This window comes from Rhinopithecus roxellana, chromosome 11 (genome assembly GCF_007565055.1).
Source record: "Rhinopithecus roxellana isolate Shanxi Qingling chromosome 11, ASM756505v1, whole genome shotgun sequence".
In the NCBI taxonomy this organism is placed as follows: Eukaryota; Metazoa; Chordata; class Mammalia; order Primates; family Cercopithecidae; genus Rhinopithecus; species Rhinopithecus roxellana.
The window spans coordinates 34,635,799-34,663,617 of record NC_044559.1 but is presented as its reverse complement, the minus strand read 5'-3'; the positions used below and the strand labels follow the sequence as shown (position 1 = coordinate 34,663,617).

At 42.5% G+C, this 27,819-nt stretch overlaps 1 protein-coding gene across 2 annotated transcripts in view; it reads left to right on the top strand.

Annotated features, from left to right (window-relative positions):
- The window catches only part of NRAP (nebulin related anchoring protein), a 76,213-nt gene that overhangs the window by 19,460 nt on the left and 28,934 nt on the right, over positions 1–27,819 (top strand). Inside the window, exons 12-26 of one of the 2 annotated variants that reach the window (XM_010365929.2) lie at positions 1,933–2,037; positions 3,502–3,609; positions 4,704–4,808; positions 10,809–10,907; positions 11,833–11,937; positions 13,299–13,406; positions 13,649–13,750; positions 15,401–15,598; positions 16,175–16,279; positions 19,064–19,162; positions 20,283–20,387; positions 21,593–21,700; positions 23,025–23,336; positions 24,506–24,610; positions 27,679–27,777. In XM_010365929.2, the coding sequence (XP_010364231.1) occupies positions 1,933–2,037; positions 3,502–3,609; positions 4,704–4,808; positions 10,809–10,907; positions 11,833–11,937; positions 13,299–13,406; positions 13,649–13,750; positions 15,401–15,598; positions 16,175–16,279; positions 19,064–19,162; positions 20,283–20,387; positions 21,593–21,700; positions 23,025–23,336; positions 24,506–24,610; positions 27,679–27,777 (1,863 nt within the window). The remainder of the gene's footprint in view (positions 1–1,932; positions 2,038–3,501; positions 3,610–4,703; positions 4,809–10,808; positions 10,908–11,832; positions 11,938–13,298; positions 13,407–13,648; positions 13,751–15,400; positions 15,599–16,174; positions 16,280–19,063; positions 19,163–20,282; positions 20,388–21,592; positions 21,701–23,024; positions 23,337–24,505; positions 24,611–27,678; positions 27,778–27,819) is intronic. The other variant, XM_010365931.1, reaches the window with a different exon arrangement.

Here is a 27,819-nt window from a genome sequence, read left to right as displayed (position 1 = left end):
GATCCTCATATCCTTCTCACACCCTAGTGTGTCCTTCATGGCATTTTCCCTCATTTGCATTTCTTATCTGGGCTCTTGAAGGCATTTGACTTGGCAGCCTCTGGCGACGGGAACAATTATGGCGATTCAAAGCACTCATGTAACAAGTTATCTGCAACTCACAAACAGATATGCAAATATCCAAAAATATTTTCCATCTCTAACCTCTAAAAGCCAGTCCTTTTCCCTAACCTGTTAGCTAACCCGTGGTCCTCTAACTTGGGGCTGCTCTGAGTCACCAGGAGTGATATTTTCCTAAGCCTTATCAGAAGCCTCAGATACTTTGAAGTGATAGATGGCTGCTGAGGCTTTGGAATCTGCATTTTAAACAAATGTTCCAGATGATTCTGGTACTCTAGACCAGAGGTCATCACACTACAGCCTCAGTGACAAATCCAGCCCACAGCCTGCTTTTTAAAATAAAGTTTTATTGGAATACAGTCCCATGACATTTGTTTCTGATTATCTGTGACTGCTTTGGAGCTACAAGGACAGAGTTGAGTATAACAATTGACAAAGAATATGTGGCCTGCCAAACCTAAAATATTTACTGTCTGGTCATTTATAGAAAAAGTTTGCTGGCCTTTTGCTGTCACTCACAGAACACTAGATCTAGATAGGACCTCTTCCACCATTAGGCTCTCACTTTGTCATATGCCTGGAAAAGTCAAGTGTCTAGTTCTGGGTGGTAGAGACTTTTAGGGACAGAACTGGATACATACCACTGGGAGTGCAGTTCTACCACCCAGGAATAACACCGTTAACATTTTGGCCTTTTTTTTTTTGAGAGGGAGTTTTGCTCTTGTTGCCCAGGCTGGAGTGCAATGGCGCGATCTCGGCTCACCGCAACCTCCACCTCCCATGTCAAGTGATTCTTCTTTCTCAGTCTCTAGAGTAGCTGGAATTACAGGTGCCCACCACCACGCCCAGCTAATTTATTGTATTTTTAGTAGAGACGGGGTTTCACCATGCTGGCCAGGCTGGTCTTGAACTCCCATTTTGGTATTTTTCTATATTAATATACTGTAATTGAACAGATGAATATAAAAATATATTTATAGTATTAGAATTAGACATACCCCACCATATAGTTTTGTAAGATATGATAACAAACTGAGGGGTATTTCCTTTGGTAAAGAAGTTGCAAGGGAATCTTCCATTTCTTTATGTCCTTATGTTTAGTCAGTAAGACAAACCAGCCATCTATTGCAGGTAGTTGGCCTTAACTGCCTCATGCTAATTACCTGAGGTGACTTGGAGTCTATTTTATTAATGTAGCCTCACATCCTATATCCAGGCACCCAGGAGAGCTCAAATAGCCAACTGATTTTAAACTGGAAGACGCTGTGCATCTGAGTGGTCTCATTTATTATACTCCTTGTAAAGTAACTTTCCTGATTGAATTGCACTGAAGTATACCTGTAAAGATGTACATACATCATAAATGTATAGTGGGAAGGATTTCCTTAAGTGGGACACATCTGTGTGACTAGCAATCAGATCAAGAAACAGAACATGACCAGACATCCTCCTAAGACATTTCCATTATAGGAAATATAATTTATCCCCCTAATACACTTCCCCTCAAGAGTAACTACCTGCCTGCGTTGTAAAAGCAGTTTTGCCATTTTCTGAGTTATGAAATCTTATAGTATTTGTTCTTGAAAGCGACGATATACTTTTAATTTTCTGAATGAAACCAATTATTTACTATTTATTATGATTTGTTTTTATCAAGGAAACTATGTCCTGCTAACTTAGCATATTCTATGCTTGATATGTTAAAATCTTGGGTTGAAAGTTTTCTAAAAATATCCTAGTCAAGTCCTGGGACATTTTCAAGAGTGACTTCGGATTTGGTTCTATTGTGTGTCTGGTGTTTTGATTTCCAAGGTGGAGTATAAGAAGGATCTGGAAAGTAGTAGAGGTCACAGTATCAACTACTGTGAAACACCTCAATTCAGGAACGTGAGCAAGATCTCAAAATTTACCAGTGATGTGAGTTGTTAACGCTAAGCTTTTGTTTGGGCACTTTTGGTGAGCTTAGTTTTTAGGTCTCCTAAGAGGGACAGTCTATGGGAATGGATCTACGTGTCTTGGAGAAGCATGGCCTTTTAGGCATAAATGCCTGGGTTTTGGTTAATATTGCCTGCTGGGATTGATCTTCATAGTGTTCAATTCTGTCACATCCCTGATCTTGACCCTGAGTCTTCTGGGCGGGACCTGTCCTCTCCGTCTCCTTGCTTCCTTGTGTGCAGCACAGTGCCCGGCTCCTAGTGATGAATGCTGGTGAGGGGGCCTGGCTGAGCATGTGACATCCCCTCTCAGTGTGACTTTGTGCCTCTGAGTTAATATCACCTCATTTCACCCTCAGAGTCACCTGGAGAGCCAGACATTTTTTCCCTGTCTTACAGATGAGCAGATATGTACTAGAGGGGCATTTGCAAATTTGGAGATTCTCAGAGCAGGTCTGAAGATGTATCCTCATGGACATCAAAGACCTATACTAGATAATATGTTTTACTTTTGCTTAGTTGCACATAATAGTAGAATTTAAAATTGCAAGGGACTGTGTAAGGCGCAGTGAGGAATTTATTTTGCATAAATATAGTGGTTTAAGAGCCAACATACCTGATTTCACAGTTATTAATAGCAAAGTGGCCAATTTTGGGCAGTTGTTTAAGCTCCCTGAGCCACTCTGCCCAACTCTAAAATGGGGATGATAATAGTTCCTTCCCCTCATAGAGTACTTGTGAAGATTAACTCAGATAAGTAGAATCGTGTCTGATATATAGTCATAAGTAGTGTTCTGTTCAAATACTCGCAGTACCTAGAAATGCAATGGCCTCCCAGGTTAGGTGATTTTAATTCCCCAAATTCCCTATTTATGACCTCTCGTCATCCTGTTTTGGTCTTCTTTTTATTTGATAAGTGGCATTTGGCACATGGCACATAACATTATTATTTCACATGGTCACACTAGTGACCAATTTTTACATCACAGAATTTGGCAAAGCTCAGGTTTTGTCCTTTATATATTTAGAAATGAAGGTAATGGCATGCAGTGATTTGTACCAGCCTCAGCATGGGGCTTTGCATGTGATGCCCGCATAGTCAGCGCCTGCCACCATCTGATGGTAAATTTTCACATTGGAAAAATCTGGTAAATGTAAAACTAAAAATGTAAAAATGAACACAGAAAGTCTAGTCTGTTTTGTGCTGTCTATGTTCATCAGATCCCATGTTTCCTTGTCTTCCTGTCTTACTCCAACTTCTTGTGGGTTGAAATTTATGTTATTAAAAAAAAAGTTTGCCTTATTTTTTATTCTGTGATACACTGGCTATTTAAATGGCTTATATTTAATCATTTATGCTTTGGATTTAACGCATTAAGATGAGTAGTTTATCTTCAACTACTTGCGAAGGGAATGCTTTGGTTGAAAACTTTGTGTTTCTATGTAGAATAAATATAAAGAAAACTACCAGAACCACATGAGAGGCCGCTATGAAGGAGTTGGTATGGACAGACGCACTCTGCATGCTATGAAAGTTGGCAGCCTGGCAAGCAACGTGAGTCCTTTTATGCAAAGGTCTGTAGGGATGGAGTGGGGCGGTACATGAAGAATTCAGCCAATTCTTTTACAATTTCCCTTAAAAAAAAATCTGTCTTCTATTTTAAAGACTGTATAAAGACTGACCCAAAACAGTTTCTAAATGTTAGCAGATACAACCAAGGCTAGGTAAAATCCCTGAAAATTTTCAAAGGCTACAAAGTATTTATCTTAGATTTCTCTAATTTGAAGAGTACTTCAGTCTATTATAATGAATCCAATGTGGTTAACACTTTTAATTTCTGAGAGAGAAAGAGAAATGAATAATTATGATTCTTATTCCAAATTCCCCAGGGTTCCAAAGCTTTTGTGATTTATTTGGAGTTGGTTGGTTGGTTAGCTGGTTTGTTCCTTCATTCATTTTTTTGATCATTGTATTCATTGAAAACCTACTGTGGCCTGGCACTGGTCAAGGTAGTGGGATAACAGAGTAGATCAGGTCCTTGTTTTCCCCTGTAGCATATAATCTATTACTCTCTTTGGCTTTGTCAATCCAGTTTATAGGTTTACAAATGCCAGGTTGTAAATCTTGGAGGTAAAGGACACTTAAAGGAAACTGATTTCACTATTGAAACATACAAATGTTGGATTTTCTCTGCTTAAGAATGTCAATTTGATCTTTAGAAGAAAAAAGTTAAATACTCTAAAGACTCTTGACCTTTCCATTTATTTTGTCGGGATTAGCCAAGGAGCTCTTCCATTGTCTATCCATGTGCACATGCCCCTTTTCATATAAGTACCGCACGCTAACCGATTGTACCACTGAAGCACCGCAAATGCTTCTTTTCAACAAAAATGACAAACAGCTTCATAATTAATAAGAAATATAAAATAAATGTACTATAGATGGAAGTTAACTAATTTTGAATTAATTAAGAGCAGTTCAGATTAATTAAAGACAAAAGTATGAACTAACTTAATTTTCCTTGAAGATGATGAAACTGAATTCATTTGTTTCTGGGTATTTAAAAAATATTTCTTATGGCATTCAAACAAAGCCAAAAGAAAGTAGAAGCTGATTTCTACATTCTTGTTCTTTTCTTCGTGTTTTAGGTTGCCTATAAAGCTGATTATAAACATGATCTTGTCGACTACAACTACCCAGCCACTCTCACGCCTTCCTATCAAACAACGATGAAACTGGTGCCCTTGAAAGATGTAAGTTCTTTTCCAACAGCTCTTTCTGCTTCGTCACTTGTCACTTCCTTCCTGAGGAGTGATTTGTAGGCAGCAAGATGGAAAGAAACATGATACAACAGTTCATAGGAGGGTGGAGGGATTGAAGGAAGGGAAATCCTTTTCCATTTTCCACTAGGAAGTTCATTTATGCATGCTTGCATACTCTTCGATTTTCAGTGTGAACTAGGGACAACTCTAGTTTTCTCTTGAAAATAACCTGAGGTTCAGTTTTTCCTCTTAGAATTCAGTGAGCTTTGTCTGCTGGGCACATTTCAAATGCCTGCTTCTTAGCAAGGATGACTTTTTTCTTTCTTTGAAAAAAGGTTTGACACGTAGTATGTTAAGGACTGAAGGAAGTAAAATAAAATGTATATATACAAGTTGAGAGGAAGTGGTAATGTTGACTCCATTTTTCCTCAGGAGCACATGGGAAAGTATATGTATCCCTTAATTATTACAGCAGTGATTTTATTTATGGTTTGGCTTGTTCCAAGCAAAATGTGTACAATCAATTAAATTTCTTGTTTTCTGATTATAAGAATTTTACTATATGTTTATTATAGAAAATTTAGAAAATACAGAAAAGTACAAAGAAAAAGATAAAAGTCACCTACTAGCTTAAAAAGTACTTCAGGGGGCTTAGAAGTAAGGTTGTATTGTGGTTGCCAGTGAAGGTTATCTCCAATCAATCAATCAATCAGTAATTGAACAAATAATTCAATGTATATTTATGAATGTCAAGTGCTACTTTCCTTTACTTTCCTTTGGGATCAGTACAAGTTTAGAAGTTGATTGAGGTTTTGCTACCGGTAGATAAGTCTTTGAATCTCTCTCTCTCTCTTGCTCGGAGTTGGGGCAGTAGGATTCAGCTGGGTATCTCCAGTGTCCAACCCAATGCCCAGACATCAAAGGGCAATCATTGGCAAATTATATTTATTGAATGAAGGGGGCTTTTCTAATGTGTAATAAAACAGGAGGTAGGAAGCAGAGGAATTGATCAGGGACCTAAACTTTGCTTCTCTTTTTCTCAGGAAGTTTAGTTGGATTGACTTGACTTACTCATTTTACAAAGTTAAACTTGACCGCTACCAAAGCTGCATTTATTTATCTATTTATTTATTTTTTGGCCGTATACATTACCTGGGAAACTTGCAGATCAAGGGCACCTTATTAAAATTTGAAGATGTGCTTTTGCAGTAGGATTCTAGATACCATATCTAATAAGTAGCTCAAAGAATGCAAGACGTACTCCCATTATGACATGACTTGTTACTACATTTATCTAGATAAGACTCAGAGTCAAACCAGGCACCTGGAAGCCCACCCAGGAAAGTTTGATGCAAACTTAAACCAGACTGAATTAGAAATATTAATTGAGTTTAGAGGTGGGTTCTAAACTGGCAGCCCATAAGCCACATTCACGCTACAGAAGTGCTTTGTTTGGCTGCACAGTGGATTTGTTCTTGTTGTTGTTGTTTTAATTGAACCAACATGTGGAATTTCTGAGTTCAGACAAAAACTAACATGCTCACCTTTTCTTGAAAACTCTGAGACATTCTGCCCCAGATCCTGCAAGGCAGCAATTGGCTGGGACTGGGTGGTGGCTGCTCGCTGTTGCTGTACCTCCTTTAGCTTACCTTCCTGGTTCTGATGTGAATTTGAGTTTATCACCCATAATGTAGGGATTTTAGTAATCAGGAAGTTTGGGGAATCCATTTACAAGAACAATTGTGGTCTCTCTGTGTGGTCATCTTAAAGGTGGTGAAATAGCCATGAAATTAAAAAAATAAGCAAGCATGGGTTCTTAATTTGAGAGCATTCCCTTTAGATAGATTTTATAAACATTGATAGAATTAAAATGAGACTCTATCTTTAGCAAAGGAAAAAGAAACCCTTTAAAATGTAGATTGAAGCAATGGCCAAGCATTTGTGATGTTGCAAAGATGTGATTAATCATGGAGACTTTTAATTATGTTCCCACAGAGTAAAGTAATTGTACTCAGTAACATACTTAATGCAGAATTATCAGGAAAGAATATGCCATTTAAAAATATAGTTTTTGTGACATTTTATCATGCATAATTCTGAATTCTAATAGACTATTATGAGATGATAATTTTGCCTTCTGAATTAATGCATTAGGAAGTCACTGTACTCTAATCTAATTAATAGTTGACATTGAAATGACTTTATATTTCCTAATTTTCTCTACACACCGCATGTCCAAAACTCAACATGCAAAAACTTTTCTCCTTGAATCATTAACTAAAAAGCACAAAATTATTATTATTTTTTTTTTTGAGATGGAGTTTCACTCTTGTTGCCCAAGCTGGAGTGCAATGGTGCAATCTCAGCTCACGACAACCTCTGCCTCCCAGGTTCAAGCAATTCTCCTGCCTCAGCCTCCTGAATAGCTGGAATTATAAGCATGCGCCACCACGCTCGGTTAATTTTGTATTTTTAGTAGAGACGGGGTTTCTTCATGTTGGTCAGGCTGGTCTCAAACTCCTGACCTCAGGTGATCTGCCCGCCTTGGCTTCCCAAAGTGCTGGGATTATAGGCGTGAGCCACCGCACCAAGTCTAGTGATGTTTTTTAATCTTCAAATCCAACAAAACTCTCCGTGGCCCATTGTCAGGAGCACTTCGTTATTTCTAGGTCCTGTTCTAGAATTTCACTTGTAAGTCATTTGTCTGTTTCTGGAATGCATTTCCCTGTCTAAACAATGCTAACTCTGGCTAATGGGAACCCCTTGCCCATCTATAAAATAAAAGTAATAGCTTTAAGCACACTAGCTTTGGCAAACCAGGTTTATAGCGTATAGGTATAGCGCCACCTTGCGAGGCAGACTCCAGGGATTTGAATCATACCTCTGATACTTTGCCTGGATGACCTGGAGGAAGCCACTTTCGGTCTCTGTGCCTCAGTTTCCACACTGTAAGGTAGGGATAATAATAATGCCTAACCATAGGGTGGTGGGAAGGATTAAATGAGTTAACATGTGTGATGTACTTGGAATGGTGCTGGGTGCATAGTAAGTATCATGTGTTAGTTATAATTATGATGAGCTGGTTGAAATGAGTACAAGACCCAGGGAAGACATGGAATATACAAGTTAGTAGCCAGTGGGCCCAAAGTGGCTATTAGACCTATTTCTCTTGGGTCACTGGAATTTTTTTTTTTTTTTTTTGAGATGAAGTCTTGTGCCCAGGCTAGAGTGCAGTGGTGTGATCTCAGCTCACACGACCTCTGCCTCCCAGGTTCAAGCGATTCTCCTGCCTCAGCCTCCCGAGTAGCTGGGGTTACAGGCACAAGCCACCACGCCCGGCTAATTTTTGTATTTTTAGTAGAGACAGGGTTTCACCATGTTGGTGAGGCTGATCTTGAACTCCCTATCTCATGATCCTCCCGCCTCGGCCTCCCAAAGTGCTGGGATTACAGGCATGAGCCACTGCCCCTGGCCCGGGTCACTGGATTTAAAAAATATTGAACTATTTGTTAGCTTTCAAAAATTGCAAGATTTTACATCATAATATGGATTTCTGGTTTCTTTGGAATAACTGGAAAATCTAGCTTCTGTATGCCCTGTTGGTTGCATGACAACCATCTCCTAGAGCTGGGCAGCAGCTGCCTCCCTTAGCCATAGTCCTCTCAACTCCTTACTTCCCCAACAGTAAGGCCAAGCACTGGGCTTGTACCCAGCTAGTGGTCTATCTGGCTCCTAGAGACATTTGTGACTTTTGGGCTGCAAAGACTCCCTGAGGTGGGCTGTCATCTCAGGGAAGTGGCCATAGGAAGTAGCAACAGACAGGAGGAAAACAGAAAAGCAAAGACAGAAAAGCAAAGGCCTGTAGTCTAGACAGGCAGGAGATGATAGAACAGTACAAGAGTGGCCAAGGTGTGGGCCCCTGGGGAGGGCAGAGCCAGCTGCCAGAGGAGGCTGGCCAAGGCCATAGGTGAGGTACAGGCCGAGATATCAGTAGATAGTGGTGATGCAGAAAAGGGGTGTTGTTCTCAGGCGAAACCCAGGTCTGAAGAATTTGCCACACTGTGTGGGATTCTGGGAGGGGCCTTTGGCCTTGGGCAAGAAAAGATAGACATGAAGGCTGCGAATGAGGTGTTCAATGGTGATCCTGCCACTTTGAGCCAAGCCAGGGGAGCTCACCTGGCAAGCAGGCCCAATCTGGAGCCCGTGGGCACAGAGATTCAGATGTCCAGAGGCACTGGGTGAGTTTGTGATCCTGGGAGTGAGGACCCATCTGAGATATCTGTGTGGGCAGGGACTGTCTGATTTTGCTCACTCTGCAGAGTAGGAACCCCACAACAGTTTGTTGAAAAAATAAATGGATGGGCAAGTGGATGAATGAAAGGAACCATGTGAGCATAAGGGAAGGAGAGCAGGGTTAGGGATGAGTTTACTTCTTCTTTTACCTGGATTTCAGATAACTTTGATTAAATTCTAAAAGAAGGCCAGGTGTGGTGGCTCATGCCTATAATCCCAGCACTTTGGGAGGCTGAGGCGGGAGGATCCCTTGAGGCCAAGAGTTCTAGACCAGCCTGGCCAACATGAGGAAACCCTGTCTCTAATAAAAATACAAAAATTAGCCAGGCATAGTAGCACACACCTGTAGTCCCAGCTACCAGGGAGGCTGAGGCACGAGAATCTCCTGAACCCAGGAGGAGGAGGTTGCAGTGAGCCAAGATTGTGCCACTGCACTCCCACCTAGGTGACATAGTGAGACTTTGTCTCAAAATAATAAATAAATAAAAATAAATTGTGAAAGAGGTTATCTGCTACCCACAACCTCTCCCTCTTTTCTGTATCCTAGCTCTACTTCTACCTGCATAGGTTTCTGGGGCTCTCACTCAGCTCACCTTAGCCCCTCACTCCTTATCACCTACTATCTGGCCTCAAACCTATTCCTTTACTTCCCTACCCAAGTTCCCATTCCCTCTGCAGTGGATCTTGGTCAGGTGTGTTTGGAGAAAAATAAGATGATTGGATACATATATTCTTGTGGGCAAATGGCTAATAATTCTTAATACTTGAAAGGGCAATTTGTATTTTCAAAGGGGAAAATTCACTAGTCCTTGATGTCTTGAGGTGGGAACCAGGCAGTCAATGCATCCAACTGCACTGGGGATTCTGCCTCCTCCTCTTTTGAACCTACATCTTCTTTGAAAGTGCTAAGCTCACGGCAATTTCCTTGGGGACTCTGGCAAGGTGGAGGTGAGGGCCAGGCAGGGGCTGGTGTACAGGGTGGGGACATGTTAGGGCCACTTACAAGGAGTCACTGATACTCCATCGCCTCCCACTTAAAGATGCATGTATAACTTGGTTGGACTTTTTGTTCCTCTTTCATTTTACTTTTTTTTTTTTTTGACACTTCTTTCTTGGTGAAGTATAAGATGTATACAGAAAAGTATACTATGTGTAGATGTATGGCTTGAATTATTTATAAAATGACCTCAGGCATATATTTTCATTGAGAATGAGCCCTAGGCACAGAATTGTTGGGACATAGGATGTGTGTGTGCCCAAATGCCATACTGTTTTCCAAAGTGGTTGTACCAATCTGCGCTTCTGCTAGCACTGTTGTGAGAATTTTCATAAGTCCTCATCCTTAGCCAGCACTTTGTATTGCCAGCAGTTTTAATTTGGCTCTTCAGGTGGTGTGGAGGGGTATCTGGTGGTTTTGGTATGCCTTTCTCTCATTAATAGTGTGGCTGAGCATCTTTCTCTATGTTCACTGGCCACTTAGTTCACCTCTTTTATGAGTTGCCTGTTAGGTGTCTCACTCTCCAAGGTACTGTTTTTCTCTCTGTGGGCTTGGAGTGTCTATCAGTATCCAATTGGAATATCTGACTCTTTTTCTACATAGTCATTTGAGAATTGCACTTTACTGGGCTTGGGAGAGGGAGCTAAACAAATCTTTGAGAAAAGAGCAAATGACATCTTTTTGTGCTGGTTTTCACCTAGGCCAATTATAGGCAGAGCATCGACAAGTTGAAGTACAGCTCAGTGACTGACACTCCACAGATTGTTCAAGCCAAAATCAATGCCCAGCAGCTGAGTCATGTAAGTAACCGTCCCCTGCCCAGCTGGGTGTGGGGGTCTTGGAATTGCTGCTTTGAGGCCTCTGGACATCTGACCTCCAAGGATTTGACTTTCATGAATGGTGACACATGTCTTACTACAGCCAGAAAATGACCCCCACTTCTTTTAAACTTTTTATTATGGAAAATTTTGAATGCATGCAAAAGTAGAGAGCATAGCATAATGAATCCCCATGTACCTGTCACCCATCTTCAACAGCAATCAACTCATGGCCACCCTGCTTCATCTATATACCTATCCAATTCTCCTCTTCCATATTATTTTGAAGCCAATTTCAAGTATTGTATAATGTAATCTGTAAATATTTCAGTATGAATCTCTAAAAGGTAAAAAAGAAAAAACGTATTTATATAATTTTAACATATCACATCCAAAATCTAACAATAATTCTTAGTATCACCAATCATCTAAAGTTTAAGTTTAATTTCCAGTCAAGACTGCTTCTCGGATGATGCCGTATTCATCCAACAGGAGTCACATGTCTGGTTGGCTCTCTTTTGTGTGTGTGATTTAAGATGGCCTTTTGTCACTGTGGGCAGGCATTTGATAATTACCCGGCATATAACAAGATATTCAGCACTGCAGCAAATGATTTTTTAAAAAGTTCAATATTCTCAAGTGCGTGTAAGGGGAGTTGGTGAAGCAGTCATAGGGAACTCTTTTGCAAACTCACAACTTCGAGTGCATCTTTGAGTTTCTTTACTTTTCATTTGACACCTTCAGTTCATTAATTTAAAACATTCACAAAAAGTACAGGCTGCCTGGTAAAATGGCTTTTCTGGAAACTCCTTCTCAGCTATGGGTCTAAGGGGGAAAGAGCTATGGGTCCCTAAAGTTCTCTTTCTGCCCATATAAAAGCCCTACAGATTTATTTTAAATCCAACAGGTGAATTACCGTGCTGACTATGAGAAAAATAAGTTGAATTACACATTGCCCCAGGATGTTCCTCAGCTGGTGAAGGCCAAAACCAATGCCAAACTCTTCAGTGAGGTAAGAGAGCAATGTGGGGAGAAGGTGGAGGGGGTTATGGAGTGATGTGAAAACGAAGATACCGGGATGGTCCAGCAAGTGGGAAGTGTCTATCCCTGAGAAAGGCTCTTCAGAGGCATCCATCAAATTGTAACTTTGAATTTTGCTATGTCATGGCACATGGTGGTTTACTAGTGATAAATTGGTCATAGCCATTTAGTCCCATTATATGAGCATGTGTACAATCTATGTGTGAACACACACACACCTCTACATCTTCATCCTTATCACCCTGGTGAATTGGTGATTTGCTGTGTGGAGGAATTTTAAGGTTTTTTTTGTTTTGTTTTGTTTTGTTTTGTTTGAGATGGAGTCTCGCTCTGTCGCCCAGGCTGGAGTGCAGTGGCACGATCTCGGCTCACTGCAAGCTCCACCTCCCAGGTTCATGCCATTCTCTTGTCTCAGCCTCCCAAGTAGCTAGGACTACAGGCACCCGCCACCATGCTCAGCTAATTTTTTGTATTTTTAGTAGAGACAGGGTTTCACTGTGTTAGCCAAGATGGAATTTTAAGTTTTAAGAATATCAAGCTGCATCATCAGATTCTCCCTGGAGTCACAAGTAGGCTATGATTTGGCTTCTCATTCTAGATGGAATTTTGGGGGCAGGAGAAGAAAATGAAAGGAACTAACATTGTTTAAATGCTTGTTCTGTCCTGGGGCAGGCACTGTATATGTGGAATTATCGTAAGTCCCAACAGGTATTGTAGGGGCACAGTTAGTGGCATGGGCTTTGGTGTCAGAGAGACCTAGGTTCAGATGTTGGCACTGCCATTTTTTAAATTTATGTAACCATAGGTGAGCTCTTTAATTTCTCTGAGCCTTACAGGCCTAATGTGAAGATTTGTGGTTAATGAGTAGAAATCATTTAGGAAAAGGCCAATAAACAGTAGTTGTTATTGCCAGGGCAGTGTCAACACCCCACATTTATGTTACACTTCACCAGTTTAAGATCTCTTTACATATACTCTATCCAATTTATTCTCACAGCAATCCTGAGAAAGAGAATGTGATACTCTCTTTGCAAATAGGAGACTGAGGCCCTAAGAGGTCATTGGCCAAGGTCACATGATCAGAAAACAACAGAGCAAGGAGCAATACGTGGGTCTTTTCTTTGTCCTGTTCCATTACCACTGGCCTGCACAGCTCTACAACGAAGGAATCAATTAACTGTGTTAATAATTACTGTTATCATTTTGATAACAATAGCCAAGACTCTGGTCTGTAAATAGAGGAAAAAACCAACTTTGCTTTAAAATAATATCTTTGACGTTTGGCAGGAATATGGGTAGCAACTCCTATTCACTTGTGGTTTTGTTTGTCAGGTTAAGTATAAAGAAGGCTGGGAGAAGACAAAGGGGAAAGGATTTGAGATGAAGCTGGATGCCATGTCTCTGCTGGCCGCCAAAGCCTCTGGGGAGCTTGCTAGCAATGTAGGTTTCCTCTCATTAACTCGGGAATGCATAAGAAATGGTTCCAATAAAATGTCAGTGGTCCTGCCGAAAAAAATAATGACTCTTAACATTGTAAACATGGCAATACTTGAATCTTTCTCTGGATTTGTGAAAGATTGGGAGGTGTTTTTTCAGAATTGTTCCCCTTGCACTTGTTAAAACCAGAGCCCCATAGACGGCAAAGTTTCTCACTCACAGTAGACCTTCTTCTTTCTCTCTAGGTTAAATATAAAGAAGAATATGAAAAGACAAAAGGCAAAGCCACGGGTACAGCCGACTCTAGGCTTCTGCACTCCCTGCAGATTGCTAAGATGAGCAGTGAGGTAAACTCTTTTTCTAACCCCCAACCCCTCACCTACAGTTGTGTTATTTTAAAATTTTTCCTGGGCCTACTTCACCTGGGACTGTTAACCTTTTTATTGACTTTTACCTGCAACTCTTTTCTTTCCTGGCTTGCATAAGAAGTTTGTTTGGTTTATTTATTTTGCCAAAGCATACTATTTTCTTTAAATGGTTGAGGAGTGTGGCCCTAAGGGTGACAGCATTTGCTGATCAAGGTACAAAGGTGTTCAGTTGCATTTATTCATGTCACAAATGTTTGCCAAGTGACTACTATGGGCAAGACACTGGGGCTATAAGAATGAACAGCACATAGTAAGTTTCTCCCTAGTGGAGCAAAGCATCCTGCTTGTTGTGGCACTGTCCTGGTCTTGTGGTTACAGCATATATGGTATTCAAATATTTAGCAAGCCAGGGCCTCCCAGGCTGCAGCCAATCAGAATGACGATGCTTGTAAACAATTGTAATGGCTGGAAAGGAACCTTGGTAAATGTCACTTACCAAAAGGCTTTGGGGAAGGAGAATTCTGCTAGAAGAGACAGACCCAGTTTCTAATCAAGTCTTCCCTGCTGATGCTGAATAGGGAAAAAGACACAAAAGATTGCCTGCTCCGAGCTGTGAGGCCAACTTACACTGCTGTGATGGTACAGTTGGATGTAATTATCCAATGAGTCATTAAAGTGCCACAGCTTGAATAGAAGAGAGTTGGCATCTGGGTTGCCATTTTGGATGTGTCTACAGAACAAGCCAAATGAAGTGCATAGTCATGAAGCATAAAGAGGCATTGACAATTTGGCTTCAGTTTAGACAGAATACATTGATGTTTCATATGTGCAGTTGGAGCAACTGGGGGTCAAAAAGACTGTGTCTTTCCCAAAGCCATATGGTAGTCAGCAGTAGTGGTAGAGGGGTAGCGAATTAGACCCTAGAACTCTTATTACCTGGCACCACACTCCTTCTACTATAGCACACTGTCTTTCCCCATCATCACCACCATCGTCACCACTATCACCGTCACCTTCACCATCACCATTGTCATCATCACTATGATCAATCACCATCATTGCTGCCATCATCACCATCATCACTACCATCACCACCACCGCTATCACCACCATCATCGTCACCACCAAACCACCGTTGTTATTGGCATGCTAACATTATCAAGTGTTTGCTATGTGACAGTCCCTGTACTAAGCATGTTTCAGCTATTATTCCTTTACTTATCACAACAGTCTCCCAGAGGGAAACGAGTTCTTAGAGAGGTGACATAACTTTCCAGAGGTCACCTTCTGTTAGAGGGCAGATCAGGTTGGAACTCAGGCTTGTCTGGCTGTGCAGCCCAAGCTTCTTTATTCTATCTCTTAAAGCATCTATGAGAATTGGGAATAGAGTTTTCTCCTGGAGCAGCCGGGTAAAAAGGTTTAGCATTGGCAAGAGACAGTCCTCCCAAAAACAAAGTAGTGTGAAACCTCAGCTCCCTCATGATGCTGCCTTTCAGAGCCAAGACTTGGGTCACGCCTTTCTGATAGAAGGGTGGCAGTGCTCAGAGTGCCGATTCTCCTGCTCCCAAAAGCCTGGAAATCTTTCCTGCATTTTCACATCGCTCCTGCCCTTGTTTTGGTACATTCAAGGTTGAGTATAAGAAAGGCTTTGAAGAGAGTAAGACCCAGTTTCACCTGCCCATGGATATGGTAAACATCAGACATGCTAAAAAGGCCCAAGCTCTTGCCAGTGACCTGGACTACAGGAAGAAACTGCATGAATACACTGTGCTGCCCGAAGATATGAAGACTCAGTGGGCCAAGAAGGCCTATGGGCTCCAGAGCGAGGTGAGCCTGCACATTGCCAGTTCTCTTCATGCATCTCTTGCAGTTGGACATGCTTTCAGAGTGATTCCAAACCTGTGCATGAGTCTCTTACATAATTTGGGAGACTAGGAAGAATTGCAGGAAATGTACTGGGGCCAGAAAGGACAGATGGGGAAGTAGAGATATAGTTGACACAATGGAGACTGGAGGGTGGAGGATCAGGGCTCACAGCTAATGCTTAAGTCAAGATGTATTGGTGATGGGGACAAGTCAAGGAGAAGAAAATGTTGAAAATGATCAATAAATCCTGGAAATTTAGCAGGCTGGCAAAGAAAGGCCCTTGGTCAACAAATATGAGAAACACTCTTTTTGCTAAGGTTGCGGTGTCTCAGTACTAAGGTAGAGCATGCTACTCCCGTTACAAAGTGGGCCCAGTGGCTGTATCTCCCAAGTGGAGATCTGCCTGATCATAAAGGAGCAGGGAGCAGTTCTTCCAGGAAGGCAACTGCAGGATCAAGATCTTCCTAACTCTCCCATCAACTCTGTCCTGTCTCTATCCATGTGCTCAATGAGAGCTTTGTGGTTTTTCTCTTGTAGCTGCAGTACAAGGCCGACCTGGCATGGATGAAGGGAGTTGGGTGGCTGACAGAGGGGAGTCTCAACTTGGAACAAGCCAAGAAGGCTGGACAGCTGGTCAGCGAGGTAACCTGCACTTGGGCCTCTGGCCTCTAGTAGTCCTCAGCGCCTGACTCACGCAGGGTGATCTTTGCCTCTAATTCCCTTTCTCTACCCCCAGATTTATTTTGGGTGTGATTCAAAGTGGGAGTGCTTCATTTCACACCTGTAGCGCATTCTCAGCTAACTTTCTACAGTGTTAAACTTCCTGCGATGGTGTCATTAAAGAAGCCTACCTATTTACTTTGAGTAGCAGTTGCATTCAAAGAATAATTTGGTTTAGAAAGGTATAATATACAGCACCTGGGAAAACAGCATTTCTTAAGTGAGCAGCGTGTGATTCCTTTTGAATCAGAGAGTCCAATATTTGGAGGATACCATTCTCATTATGCCTGTGTCTTAAATTCACTGCAGATTTCAGGCAAGTCACTTAACCTTCCTGATCCTCTTTCCCTCATATAAAAATGAAGAGGTTGGCCTGTAATCCCAGCAATGCAGGAGGCCGAGGTGGGCAGATCACGAGGTGAGGAGATGAGACCATCCTGGCTAACACAGTGAAACCTCGTCTCTACTAAAGACATGAAAAAAAAATCAGCCAGGTGTGGTGGCACGTGCCTGTAATCCCAGTTATTCAGGAGACTGAGGCAGGAGAATTGCTTGAACCTGGGAGGCAGAGGTTGCAGTGAACCGAGATTGTACCACTGCACTCCAGCCTGGGTGACAGATCGAGACTCCGTCTCAAAAAGTAAAACAAAATAAAATAAAATAAAAATGAAGAGGTTGGATCGGATATTCTCCCAGGTCCCCGCAGCTCTAAGCCCTTGCCTCTCTTTACGCCATAGAAAGCTGGCTCTGGCATCAGGCAGAGGAGGACTTTTGAAGGACATTTCATTTGGAAGTGTCACTATTTCAGGAACTTTGTTTGGAATCTTCAAAGGGGATTCTTGTTTCAGGGCCAAGAAGGCTGAGTCGGCATATCTCTTGCAAATGATAATAATGGTGATAATAATACCTGTCATTTATGGACTGATAATCATTATTGAATCACCACTTTGGGTATATTATATACATACTGTTAATGTATAGGTCACCACAGTCCTATGTGATCAGATGGTATGATTATCCTATTAATATTCCCATTTTACAGATGAAGAAAGCGGAATTGAAGTTACATTTTTAGTAAGCAGAAGAGCTGGGATCTGTACCCAGCGTGTTTGATCTGGTGCCCTGGCTCTTGACCATGAGACAGTATTGCGTCTCAAAAGCTTATCTTGTAATGTACTCTTATATTCTCACTGTACTCACCCTCCTCTGAGACAGAGACATATTTAGGGTTAGAATGTAGAATGAGGTAGAGAGAAAAGCATAGCCCTTCAGTGCTTTCATTACCTAGCTTGTTGGAGACCAACTAAAGTTCAGGTGGAGCAACCAGAGCCCCATCTATCTTGGACAGGGGTGCAGCAGAGGGGAGAGAATGTAGCCAGTTGGTCCTTGAGATTCAGGAATGTCAGTTTCTATCTCACTTCCTGTATTACCTGCTAATTTTTAAGCTCCTCCAAGGCCAGGAGGATATCATCTCCTTCACCCTTTTTCTGTTCCTCTGTGCTCTGTACGGACTAGATTCTTGGCTGCTCAGCAAGTGCTTGTGATTTGACCAATGCATAGTCTGGGATGACTAGGAATTTCCAACAGTGGCAGGGCAATGTGACTCCCTTCAGTTATGTGGTGAAGGATTTTTCCCATTCAACACAGTGGAACTAGGGAGGAAAATTAGAAGTCTCTTTGGAATGTTTTCTCTAGAACGTTTTTCCCCTAAAGGCAAAAAAGTTGGAGTTCCCAGTGTTCTAGTCACTATGTTGGGTTCCGTTGGTTGCTGTAACCCTCCTGCTGATGGCATGGGGGAATTTTGCCAGAACCAGGCTGTGAGCTCATCTGTGATCTCCCTGCCATGTGAAGCTTTGGCTTCCACACGTTGTCCTCAGCGGGGCCACCTTTCCCAGCAACTTTGGCAGTTTCAATGGAAAAGCCAGAGGAGCTAATCTTCAGGAAAGACAAGAAGTCCCTGACGGGGGACAGAATTAGCACATTAAAAATTTACCAATTAATTTGTGGCTGTGAGATGGGGACACTATGAGGACAAGACCTCAATGATCTGGAAAATCAGAAACTGTGAAGGCGAATTCCACCTGACTGCAGGCTTCTGTCTGTGGCTCTGTGGCTCCTTCCTTAAAGCTGCTGCTTCCTGGACAATCATGATAACACCATGGCAATGGCTATGTCCTGACACTGTCCCAGGGACCTGACTCACACGTAAAACATGGTGTTGAAGCCTCTGCTCCACACTAGACTGAAGTAGCTTCTACTGTTGTCCCCATTGTACACTCCAAGCAAGGGTGGCTTAGGTTGGATTGAGTGATGTGCCCGAGGTGATGAAGCTGGAAGGATGAACAGGCAAGATTTGGACCTCAGTCTTCATCATTGTAAAGCCCAAGTTTCCTCCACCTCACCCTCCTATGTCAGGTCTATATTTATAAAATGTATACCTCCCCGGAGCACACGGTGAAATACAGGGTTACTGAAGAGGAAAATTACATTTCCCATTCAGTAATAGCAACTAAAACAAGTTCACTGGATCAGGTGATCTCAGGGCTGTGTGGTTCTGTTCAAGCTGCAGGATCAACTAGAACACTCCTCCCAAGGGAATGCTTGGACCACAGAAAGTGTGTGTGTGTGTGTGTGTGTGTGCACATGTGTAGGGCAGTAGGGGCAACCCAATCCTAATGCTGTGGGGTCCCTTTCCTTTGGAAACAGAAAAACTACCGGCAGAGGGTCGATGAGCTGAAGTTCACCAGCGTGACCGACAGCTCCCAGATGGAGCACGCCAAGAAGAGCCAGGAGCTACAGAGCGGGGTGAGTCCTGGGCTGCCCTTTCTCCACCAAGCTGCTGTGTCATGGACCTGGGATCTTCCAGGGACAACAGCAGGTGCTGCCCAGGCATGATCCAGAAACCAAAGAGCCTTCCCTTTAAATAGGCTGGACTTAGCTTTCCCCAGGCTTCCAGGCCGTTTCTGGAACTGGACACCAGGGCCCTTGCTTCATCCACCACCGTCTCCCCCAATTTTATTAGGGATAGATGCAGGGCTGACTTTATTCCTTTTTAGCTTCCAGTATTCTCTAGTTCCCTTTTTCTTCTGTCTCCTATCTCTCATCAAAGACTCTCTAATTCTGGAGCCAGGAGAGAATTATCTTGGAGGAGGACAACATTTGTGTTTGGGGTGTGTGCAAGTCACACCCACGTAAGCTTATTTATGGGGCCAGAACAAAGAAGCACCACACACATTATTTACAGATTAGTTCTCTACACCAAGCAGGACCATAGTTGCCACAGTCTGTCCGGGACCTTCCTAGCTTTCCTTCCTAAAGGTCCAGGTAAGATATACCTGCCAGAAAGGATACTATCAGCATAACTCAGAGTCAGCAGAAAGCCACTGTTTGGAAACTCAAGTTGGGGGTGGAGGGGAAGCAAGGAGAGAAAAAGAAGAGTGATGAGTTTGCCATGGAGGAGATGTCCATGCATGCTTACTTTCCTGGTGTCAGTACCTGTGAATGGATTAAGGTTGATTATGGAGGAGCAGGAGGCAGAGTATGCTGCTTATTTTTCCCATCTGGGGAGTCCGTACTAATCTGAACCCCCTGGTGGGGTATTTTTATGGCCACAGGCAGTGTAAATAGCAACGCTTGCGGAGGTTGATTCCATCCCAAAGGAAAGGTGTGAAAAGAGAAACCTTGGAGGGGTTTTCAGGTTGGCTCCCTGCCACATTTTTCTCCCAGCTCCTCCCCACTGCTTCTCCTTCTCTCATCATCTCTCCTTGACTGTATTCTGTCACTCAAAGTCTGATCTGGTGGGTTTTGTAATGGACTTTCTATGCAAGTCAGAAAAGTGCCAACCAGACAGAGACACCATGCGGGATGCCACCCTGCCCACCTCGGCCCTGCCACCTGCTCCTGATTCAGTGCTCTCTCTCAACAGGTGGCCTACAAGGCAGGAAATGAGCAGTCTGTCCATCAGTATACCATCAGCAAAGACGAGCCTCTCTTCCTGCGGGCCCGAGCCAATGCTGCAAATCTCAGTGAGGTACAGAGAGAGGGTGTGGGCAGCATGAACTCTGCTCTCCTTTGTGTATAGCCACCTGGTAAACCAAGCCCACCAGTCATGGCATAGTGTCTGCATCAACTGAGGTTACATACATCTGGTTGTTGTAAAAACAGCTCACCCAGCAGATCTGGCTCCTGATCAGTGTTTCAGGGGGAGAGGAGGACAGCTTTTGCAGGAATGAGCTAGTGGAGGACTTGAGCCACTGAATGTATCCTGGGGTTGGATATAGGGGTTATTCTAGGTGCCAGAGTTGAAACAGCATAATCGTGGTAGAGGGGAGTAAGAGCTCAGACATTCACTCCAAATGGTCTGGGTTTGATCCTTGGTTGCCACTTACTAGGTGTGTGACCTTGGGCAAATTCTTTGTTCTCAGGTGTCCCATTGGTAAAATGATGCCAACATTAGTCCCATCGGGTTGTCATGAGGTTTTAGTGAGTCTCTACACATCAAGCACTCAGAGGCAAGTGCACAGTGGTAGCTGTTAGTCATGAAAGCATCCATAGTTCCAACTTCCCTCCTGTCTGTATCTTCTGGGGAAGGTGTTTTCTTTGCTCTCCCTGCTTAGCTCTCAGGTCTTTGGGTTCCTCATCTGAGAAATAGATGGGGAGGAGAATTGGGATGAGAAGCAGAGGTTAAATTGATTCATATGCAGAAAGGGAAAGGAGCCTTCCAGAAGAAAGATCTTGAAATTTGGAGATAAGAGCAGGAGAGACAACGGGAGGTGCAAGGAAAATACCCAGGTGGACTAGAGGCTGGGGGAAGGTGGGAGGAAAGAGAAAGAGGTGCAGCTGGAGCCGCTGCTGGCCGGGTGGGGTGCGTGGATGGAGATGGAGAATAGATTTTTCAGAAACGTCATTGTGTTGTGCTATGCTATCCTACCTTTGGCATGTTTTTGAGACTTCCATGAAAACTCCTAGTATTTGTTAAGGCTTCTGGAGTTTAAATCTGCTTTTTTTTTTTTTTTTTTTTTTTTTTTTTTTTATTGAAGCCCTGTGTGTTAAGAGGCCTTAAGGCAGGAAGAAGGCCTGGCTGTATTCAGACGACATGATTTCTGTGACTCTCAGAGAAGGATGTAATAATCAATATTGCTTTCCTAGAATAGTCATTAGAGTCTAGAGAAATGCTCTCACATGAGAACGCTTTCATATGAAAACCCCCTCACCTTCTCTCCTAAATCCCCTTAGAAACTGTACAAGAGCAGCTGGGAAAACCAGAAGGCAAAAGGGTTTGAGCTACGTCTTGACTCCTTGACTTTCCTGGCAGCGAAAGCCAAGAGGGACCTGGCTAGTGAGGTGAGTCTGTCCCCAACTTGTAAAAGAGACTGCAGAATCCTGTGTTTTTATACCTGGGAGATTTTCTGAGTGTCTGGGCAGGTTCTTAATCTCTTTGAACCTCAGGATTCTTATCTGTAAAATGGAGATAATAGCCATAACCTTGCAATGAGATAATCACATCCGTGCCTGTCTATTTAATAACTGCTTGCCACACATTGATTTTCAGTAAGTGATGACTTACTATTTGTAGTAGTAGCAAGAGTAAGAATCCAGATTTCTCACTTTACAGATAAATGGATGCCCAGAGACATTCCATGACTTTCTAAAGATGTTGTGGTCTGTTAATGGTTAATACAGGCTCTGGTGTCACATAGCCCTTGTATAAAATCTCACCTCTGTCATCCGTTAGCATTTTACTTCAGGAAGGTTGTTTAAGCTTTAAAAATCTCAGTTAACTTGCTGGTAAATTGGTAATTGCAAAATAATGACAAGGAAATGGAATGAATTGATGTACATGAAGTGTTGTATAGACTAATGCAATCTGTTAGGAGTCGGATGTGAGAAAAAGAGCTTGAGCCAGGATTTAAGTCAAACTCTGCTTCCTTCATCGAGAAAGTCTTGCTTCAAAAAAAGCTCAGCTAAACCAAAAACAACTGGCTTGGTAATGTGGTTGGTTTACATTCTGACATAAGCCCTTTATCTTATTCTTAGTTGGTAACATTTTACAAATCAGCACTGGTCTGTGGATGCACTTCAGTTACACAGGCTTGTCCCGTGCTTGGTTATACCATGGGTTTGATAAGTGGTGGCAGATATTGATACTGTTGTTGTTGCCAGAGCTGAGAGTGGAACATGAATCTACCACTGACCGAAGCAATGATAATGTTGAAAATCATGCCCCACACTGGTGCCTTCTGACAGTTTTCACAACTTTTTCATATCTATTCTTGCTTCAGGTCCTTGTTACTCTCGACCTAGTGTTATTTTTCAAACAATGTGCTACTTTTTGTCCCTCATACTTCCCCAAATATATATGTACTCCAGTTATCTTTTAATTTGAGTTCCTTTCATAAGTAGCAATTGTAGTTTGGCTATTCTGTACGTTTTTCATTTCATGGCTACTTTTATTTATAACTCTGAGCTTTCTGGCAGCTGAGGTGAAAAGGGAAATAATGGGTAATAATATTTTCTTTCACTGATGAAAGAAAATATATCAGATGTTCAAAAAAGGCAAACTTTCGTTTGACTCTAGGTCTAATGGGATTCTGTCCAATGGCTGGAGTCTGAAGCCTAACAATTCCTTTAGGAGAGTCTAATGTATCCCTGCTCTGTTCCTATTTAGGTGAAGTACAAGGAGGATTATGAGAGATCCAGAGGGAAGCTCATTGGGGCAAAAGGTGTACAGGGAGATTCGCAAATGAGCCACTCACTGCAAATGTCCAAGCTGCAGAGTGAACTGGAGTACAAGAAGGGATTCGAGGACACCAAATCCCAATGCCACGTCTCCCTGGACATGGTCCACCTCGTCCATGCCCGCAAAGCTCAGCATTTAGCCACAGACATAGGCTACAAGACAGCGGCACATCACTTCACAGCTTTGCCTACAGACATGAAGGTGGAATGGGCCAAGAAGGCTTATGGCTTACAGAGTGATGTAAGCTCTGTGTGAGTGTGTGCACGTGTGTGTGTATGTGTGTGTAGTGTGTGTGCTAGTGCAAGTGTTTCCCTAAGCCGTTCAATGCAACAGTTTATGCTATGGGACACCTGTTTCTGGATCCCTAAGTGGCAACACTTTACTTTGTTAGTGGTTTAACTTTTATTCAAACTAGGCTGATTTTAGATTCTGTACTAACAAACAGAAGAAATCATAGAGTTACTTTTTCCTTCTTGGAATTCTGGCCTACATATGTTTTCCAGGTTTCTTTTTATTGCCGGGGGGAAGTATCTTTGTGTCACACCTAGCGGTGGCCTGCTAGGGGAGAGCGTTGCTGATAACTCACCCCGACTTTGGTAGTTCCCATTTTCGGAATGGGTGGGTCGCTAATCTTCAATAACCCTTTCCCCGTCCTCCTGATCCTCGCCTCCCAATTCTGCTTTCTGTCTTCAGGTGACTCTTGCACAAGAATGGGGGTGAACTGAAAAGGCAGGTCAGCTGCAGTCAGACTATTACACAGGAAGTGTGTGTGTGTGTGTATGTGTGTGTGTGTGTGTGTAGACACGCCCTTCCTGATAGAGCTGTTTCATGATAGAGGATGATATACTAGTTTTAGAGAAGTGTCCATTTAAATGACTTTCTATTAAAACTACTCATCCAATGGAAACTAAAGAAATGAGAAGAAATACGCCCTGCCCCCCCACTGAGGTGGCTAGGAAGGAATTGGCACTGTGGGAAGCCTCCGCTGTCTTGTGAGATTCCCTCAAATAGCGCCCACCTGGGTTCTGTTGTGAATTCTCATTTTCTTGTCCCCCGTGTGTCATTTTAAACAAGAAAACTGGTAATGCAGACAATGAGGACGCGCTTCTTTCCGAGTAGACTTGTCCGTAATGAGGGGCAAGTTTGGTTTGGCCCCTCCTGCACCACCCCCAGTAGTGTTGGGTGGGGCCTAAAGCCACTGTCCCAAGGGATGGCTCCAATTAAAGGGGAAATTAATTGACTTTTGGGAGCCCTACCTGTGACTGTGCAGAAATGCGTAAGACAAAAGTGGCATCTAATTTGACTCAGCTGGCACCAAGGCTGCGTCGGGAGCCGCTAATAGCCCTTTAAATGTCTGTGCACCAACAATGGCCTGCTTTTTTTTTTTTTTTTTCTTTCTCCTTTGTCAGAACCAATACAGGGCAGATGTGAAGTGGATGAAAGGCACGGGCTGGGTCGCCACCGGGTCATTAAATGTGGAGCAGGCGAAGAAGGCAGGAGAACTCATTAGCGAGGTGAGATTTCCTGACAGCCTGTAACAGGCCTGGCTGCATTAGGCGTCTCTGTATAAAATTAAAATAATTTCCACTCAAAAGGCAAAGAAAAAGGCAAAGCCACATGAAAGACCTCAAAACCCAGACTAGGGCTGGTAATTAGAGGGAAACCACATACGAAACACACACCAGTAGGGGCCCTGGCAAAAACAAAGTGGGTGACAAATGATATTATGAATAATAATGACAATCAAACAGAGCTCAATTGCTACCCACCAACTTACCTTTTTAATGAAGCAACACAGGAGAGATGATGAAAAGATATATTTATTGCACCCAAAAAGCCCTTTGGTGACTTTAGGCACATTTTCTTCCTCTCCCTTTCTGCCACAGAGTCAACAGTTTTTGAATATTCATGTGGTGGTCACCATGTGACATGGTTCTTTTTTGAGGGAAGGTCTCACTTCAGTTTACTTAGTTCTGCCTACTTATAGCCACCTTGACTGGAACCTACAGCATCACTGCTTGCAAAAAATGTTGTTTCTTCATATTTCATGATGATGTCATTGAGCAGCTCTTTTTGAGTTTTTCAACCTTGGCGATATTGACATTTTGATTTTTCTTTGTTGTGGGGTTATCCTGTGCCCTGCAAGATGTTTAGCAGGACGTCCTACAAGGATGCCAGTAGTGCCCTCTGTGACAACTAAAAATTGATCAAGATATTGCTGAATGCCCCCCAGGGAGCAGAATTGTCCCTGTTGGAGCGGCACAGAACAAAGCTCCCAGGAGGCTGGACACCATCAGACTATTCACACCCGTGCTGTTTATGTTTGCTTGTTGGGTGACTTGATCAGAAGACAAGTGAGCATTTGCCTAGTTGTCTTCAGAGTAACCTGGTCTTTCTAGACTTTTCTGGGGGGGAAGGGGATCATAATGGCCATAGTCCCACAGGATGTTAGCTTTGGCAATGAGCCTCCTGGAATTTTTTTTTTTTTTTTTTGAGGAAGAGGCTTTCTTTCTGAACCTATAGTTAAAATAGAAAGACACCCTTGTTGGTTTTTTCAAACACACCTGTCCAGCATTAGTATTTTCCTGTGGAGCATCATTCTCACTACCTGGCACACTGTAGAGTTGACTTCAAAAAGTGGCCTTATGCTGATTGGCCTGATTTTTAGGGACCCTGGTCAACACTCAAGGCTCAGAAGACCCTGGGAACTCCATGGGGATAGCATTGCTCTAATTTGTTCATTCTAGTTCAGGAGAGGCCCTCTGGGAGGATGAATGTGAAGAACTTATAGGAATAAACATTTAGGTTTGAAGATTCATGATCCCAAACTCTCGATATTGGGCTCATTCACAAAAGGAAATGAAGACTAAAGACCATATTTGCATAATTTAGACTTCAAGATGATTTCCTTCATGTGTCTAAATCTGGCAGCCAAGGGATCTTCAGGGGACCATGTATCCCACAACTGTTAGTTAGTCGCCTCATTGTGCATACTTTCTCAACAAATTTGCTTATCCTCTTTGATGGGCTTGTCGCATACTATTCCTCAAACTCTAATAAGTAAGGCAAGATACCTTTCAGCAACTCCCCCCCCCATCTCATGTCAGGCTGTCACATTTACAAGTTAGTGTTGAATTGGGCCACCTTCTTCTTCTTCTTCTTTTTTTTTTTTTTTTTTTTTGAGACGAGTCTTGTTCTGTTAACCAAGCTGGAGTGCAGTGGAGCGATCTCAGCTCACTGCAACCTCCGCCTCCCAGGTTCAAACGATTCTCCTGCCTCAGCCTCTTGAGTAGCTGAGATTACAGGCGCCCACCACCACACCCAGCTAATTCTTATATTTTTAGTAGAGACGGGGTTTCACCATGTTGCCCAGGCTGGTCTCGAGCTCCTGATTTCAGGTGATTCACCCTCTTCAGCCTCCCAAAGTGCTGGGATTACAGGCATGAGCTACAGCGTCTGGCCTGGGCCACCTTCTTAACTTCCAGAGAGAATGCCTGGCACTGCTGAAAGAGCCACAAATTCTCACGCACACCTATGCTCCAAAGCAGAGGTCAGAAAGCCTTTTCTGTGAAGGACCAGATAGTAAACAGTTTTGGCTTTGTAGGTCATATGGCCTCTGTCACAACTAGCTGGAAAATGGCCATAGGCAACATGTAAGTGAATGAGCATGGCCATGTTCCAATAAAACTTTATTTACAGAAACAGGTGGTGAGCTCGATTTAGCTGGCTATTGATCTGTGTCGTTTTAAGACAACCCAATATGCAAAAATCCAACCAGATAAAGGAGAGTGTGTTTAAGACAATTATTCTGTTTTGAAAGCATAAACTCTGTGATCTCATTAAAGTCATAATGGTTTCAGTCTCCTAGAAAGGTACTTTGATTTTTAAAAAAGAAATTAATTTAAACAGACTTTCAGAATACTTCAAAATTGGGTATCTAGGTCTTTGCCGGCATTTTTGTGATTTTTTTTTTTTTTTTTTTTTTTTTGCTTCAGTGTCTTTCAAACTGTGTGACAACTCCTTTCAATAATAGCACCCTTTTTCTTGTTACTGTAATATTTTAAAGAATTATTTCCTATGTTAACTGAACTAGGCTCTAACGTGACTGGATGGCATACACTCGCGGGCTGCTAAATGTGAGGGTTTTGACTGCGATAATGTCTGCTGGTGTTTTTTTGTGGAAGGAAAATAGAAAGCTAAATGGATAAATGTAGCTCTGAATGCTCTTTCTTGCTTAGAAGACCCAAACTAAGATATGTAAACAACGGCGACAAAGTATTTGAAGCCTATAAAAAGATTCCTTTTCTAAGTGTGTATCCTACAGTCTTTTACTAGTATAACCTAATTTGGAGATGTTTTCTTTGCACCAGGTAGAAATACTTTAATGTTAATTGACATGAGGTTATTCTTAAATTGAAACAAATATTAACCTGAAGGCACCTAGGATATAAAGATGGAGGAAGCAGAATAATAATTATGTTCACAAATTCACTCTAATCTCAAGCAACCTATGATTTTCTCTTTCAAATGGCATGAAAGAGCAGCACAAAATTCACAGCTTTGATCTTTTTCTGCTCAACAGAAGAAGTACCGTCAGCATCCAGATGCTTTGAAGTTTACCAGTATTAAAGACACTCCGGAGATGGTCCAGGCCAGAATTAGTTATACCCAAGCAGTGGATGTAAGTGATAATGTATATACATTATGACTCTAAGAGTGGGCT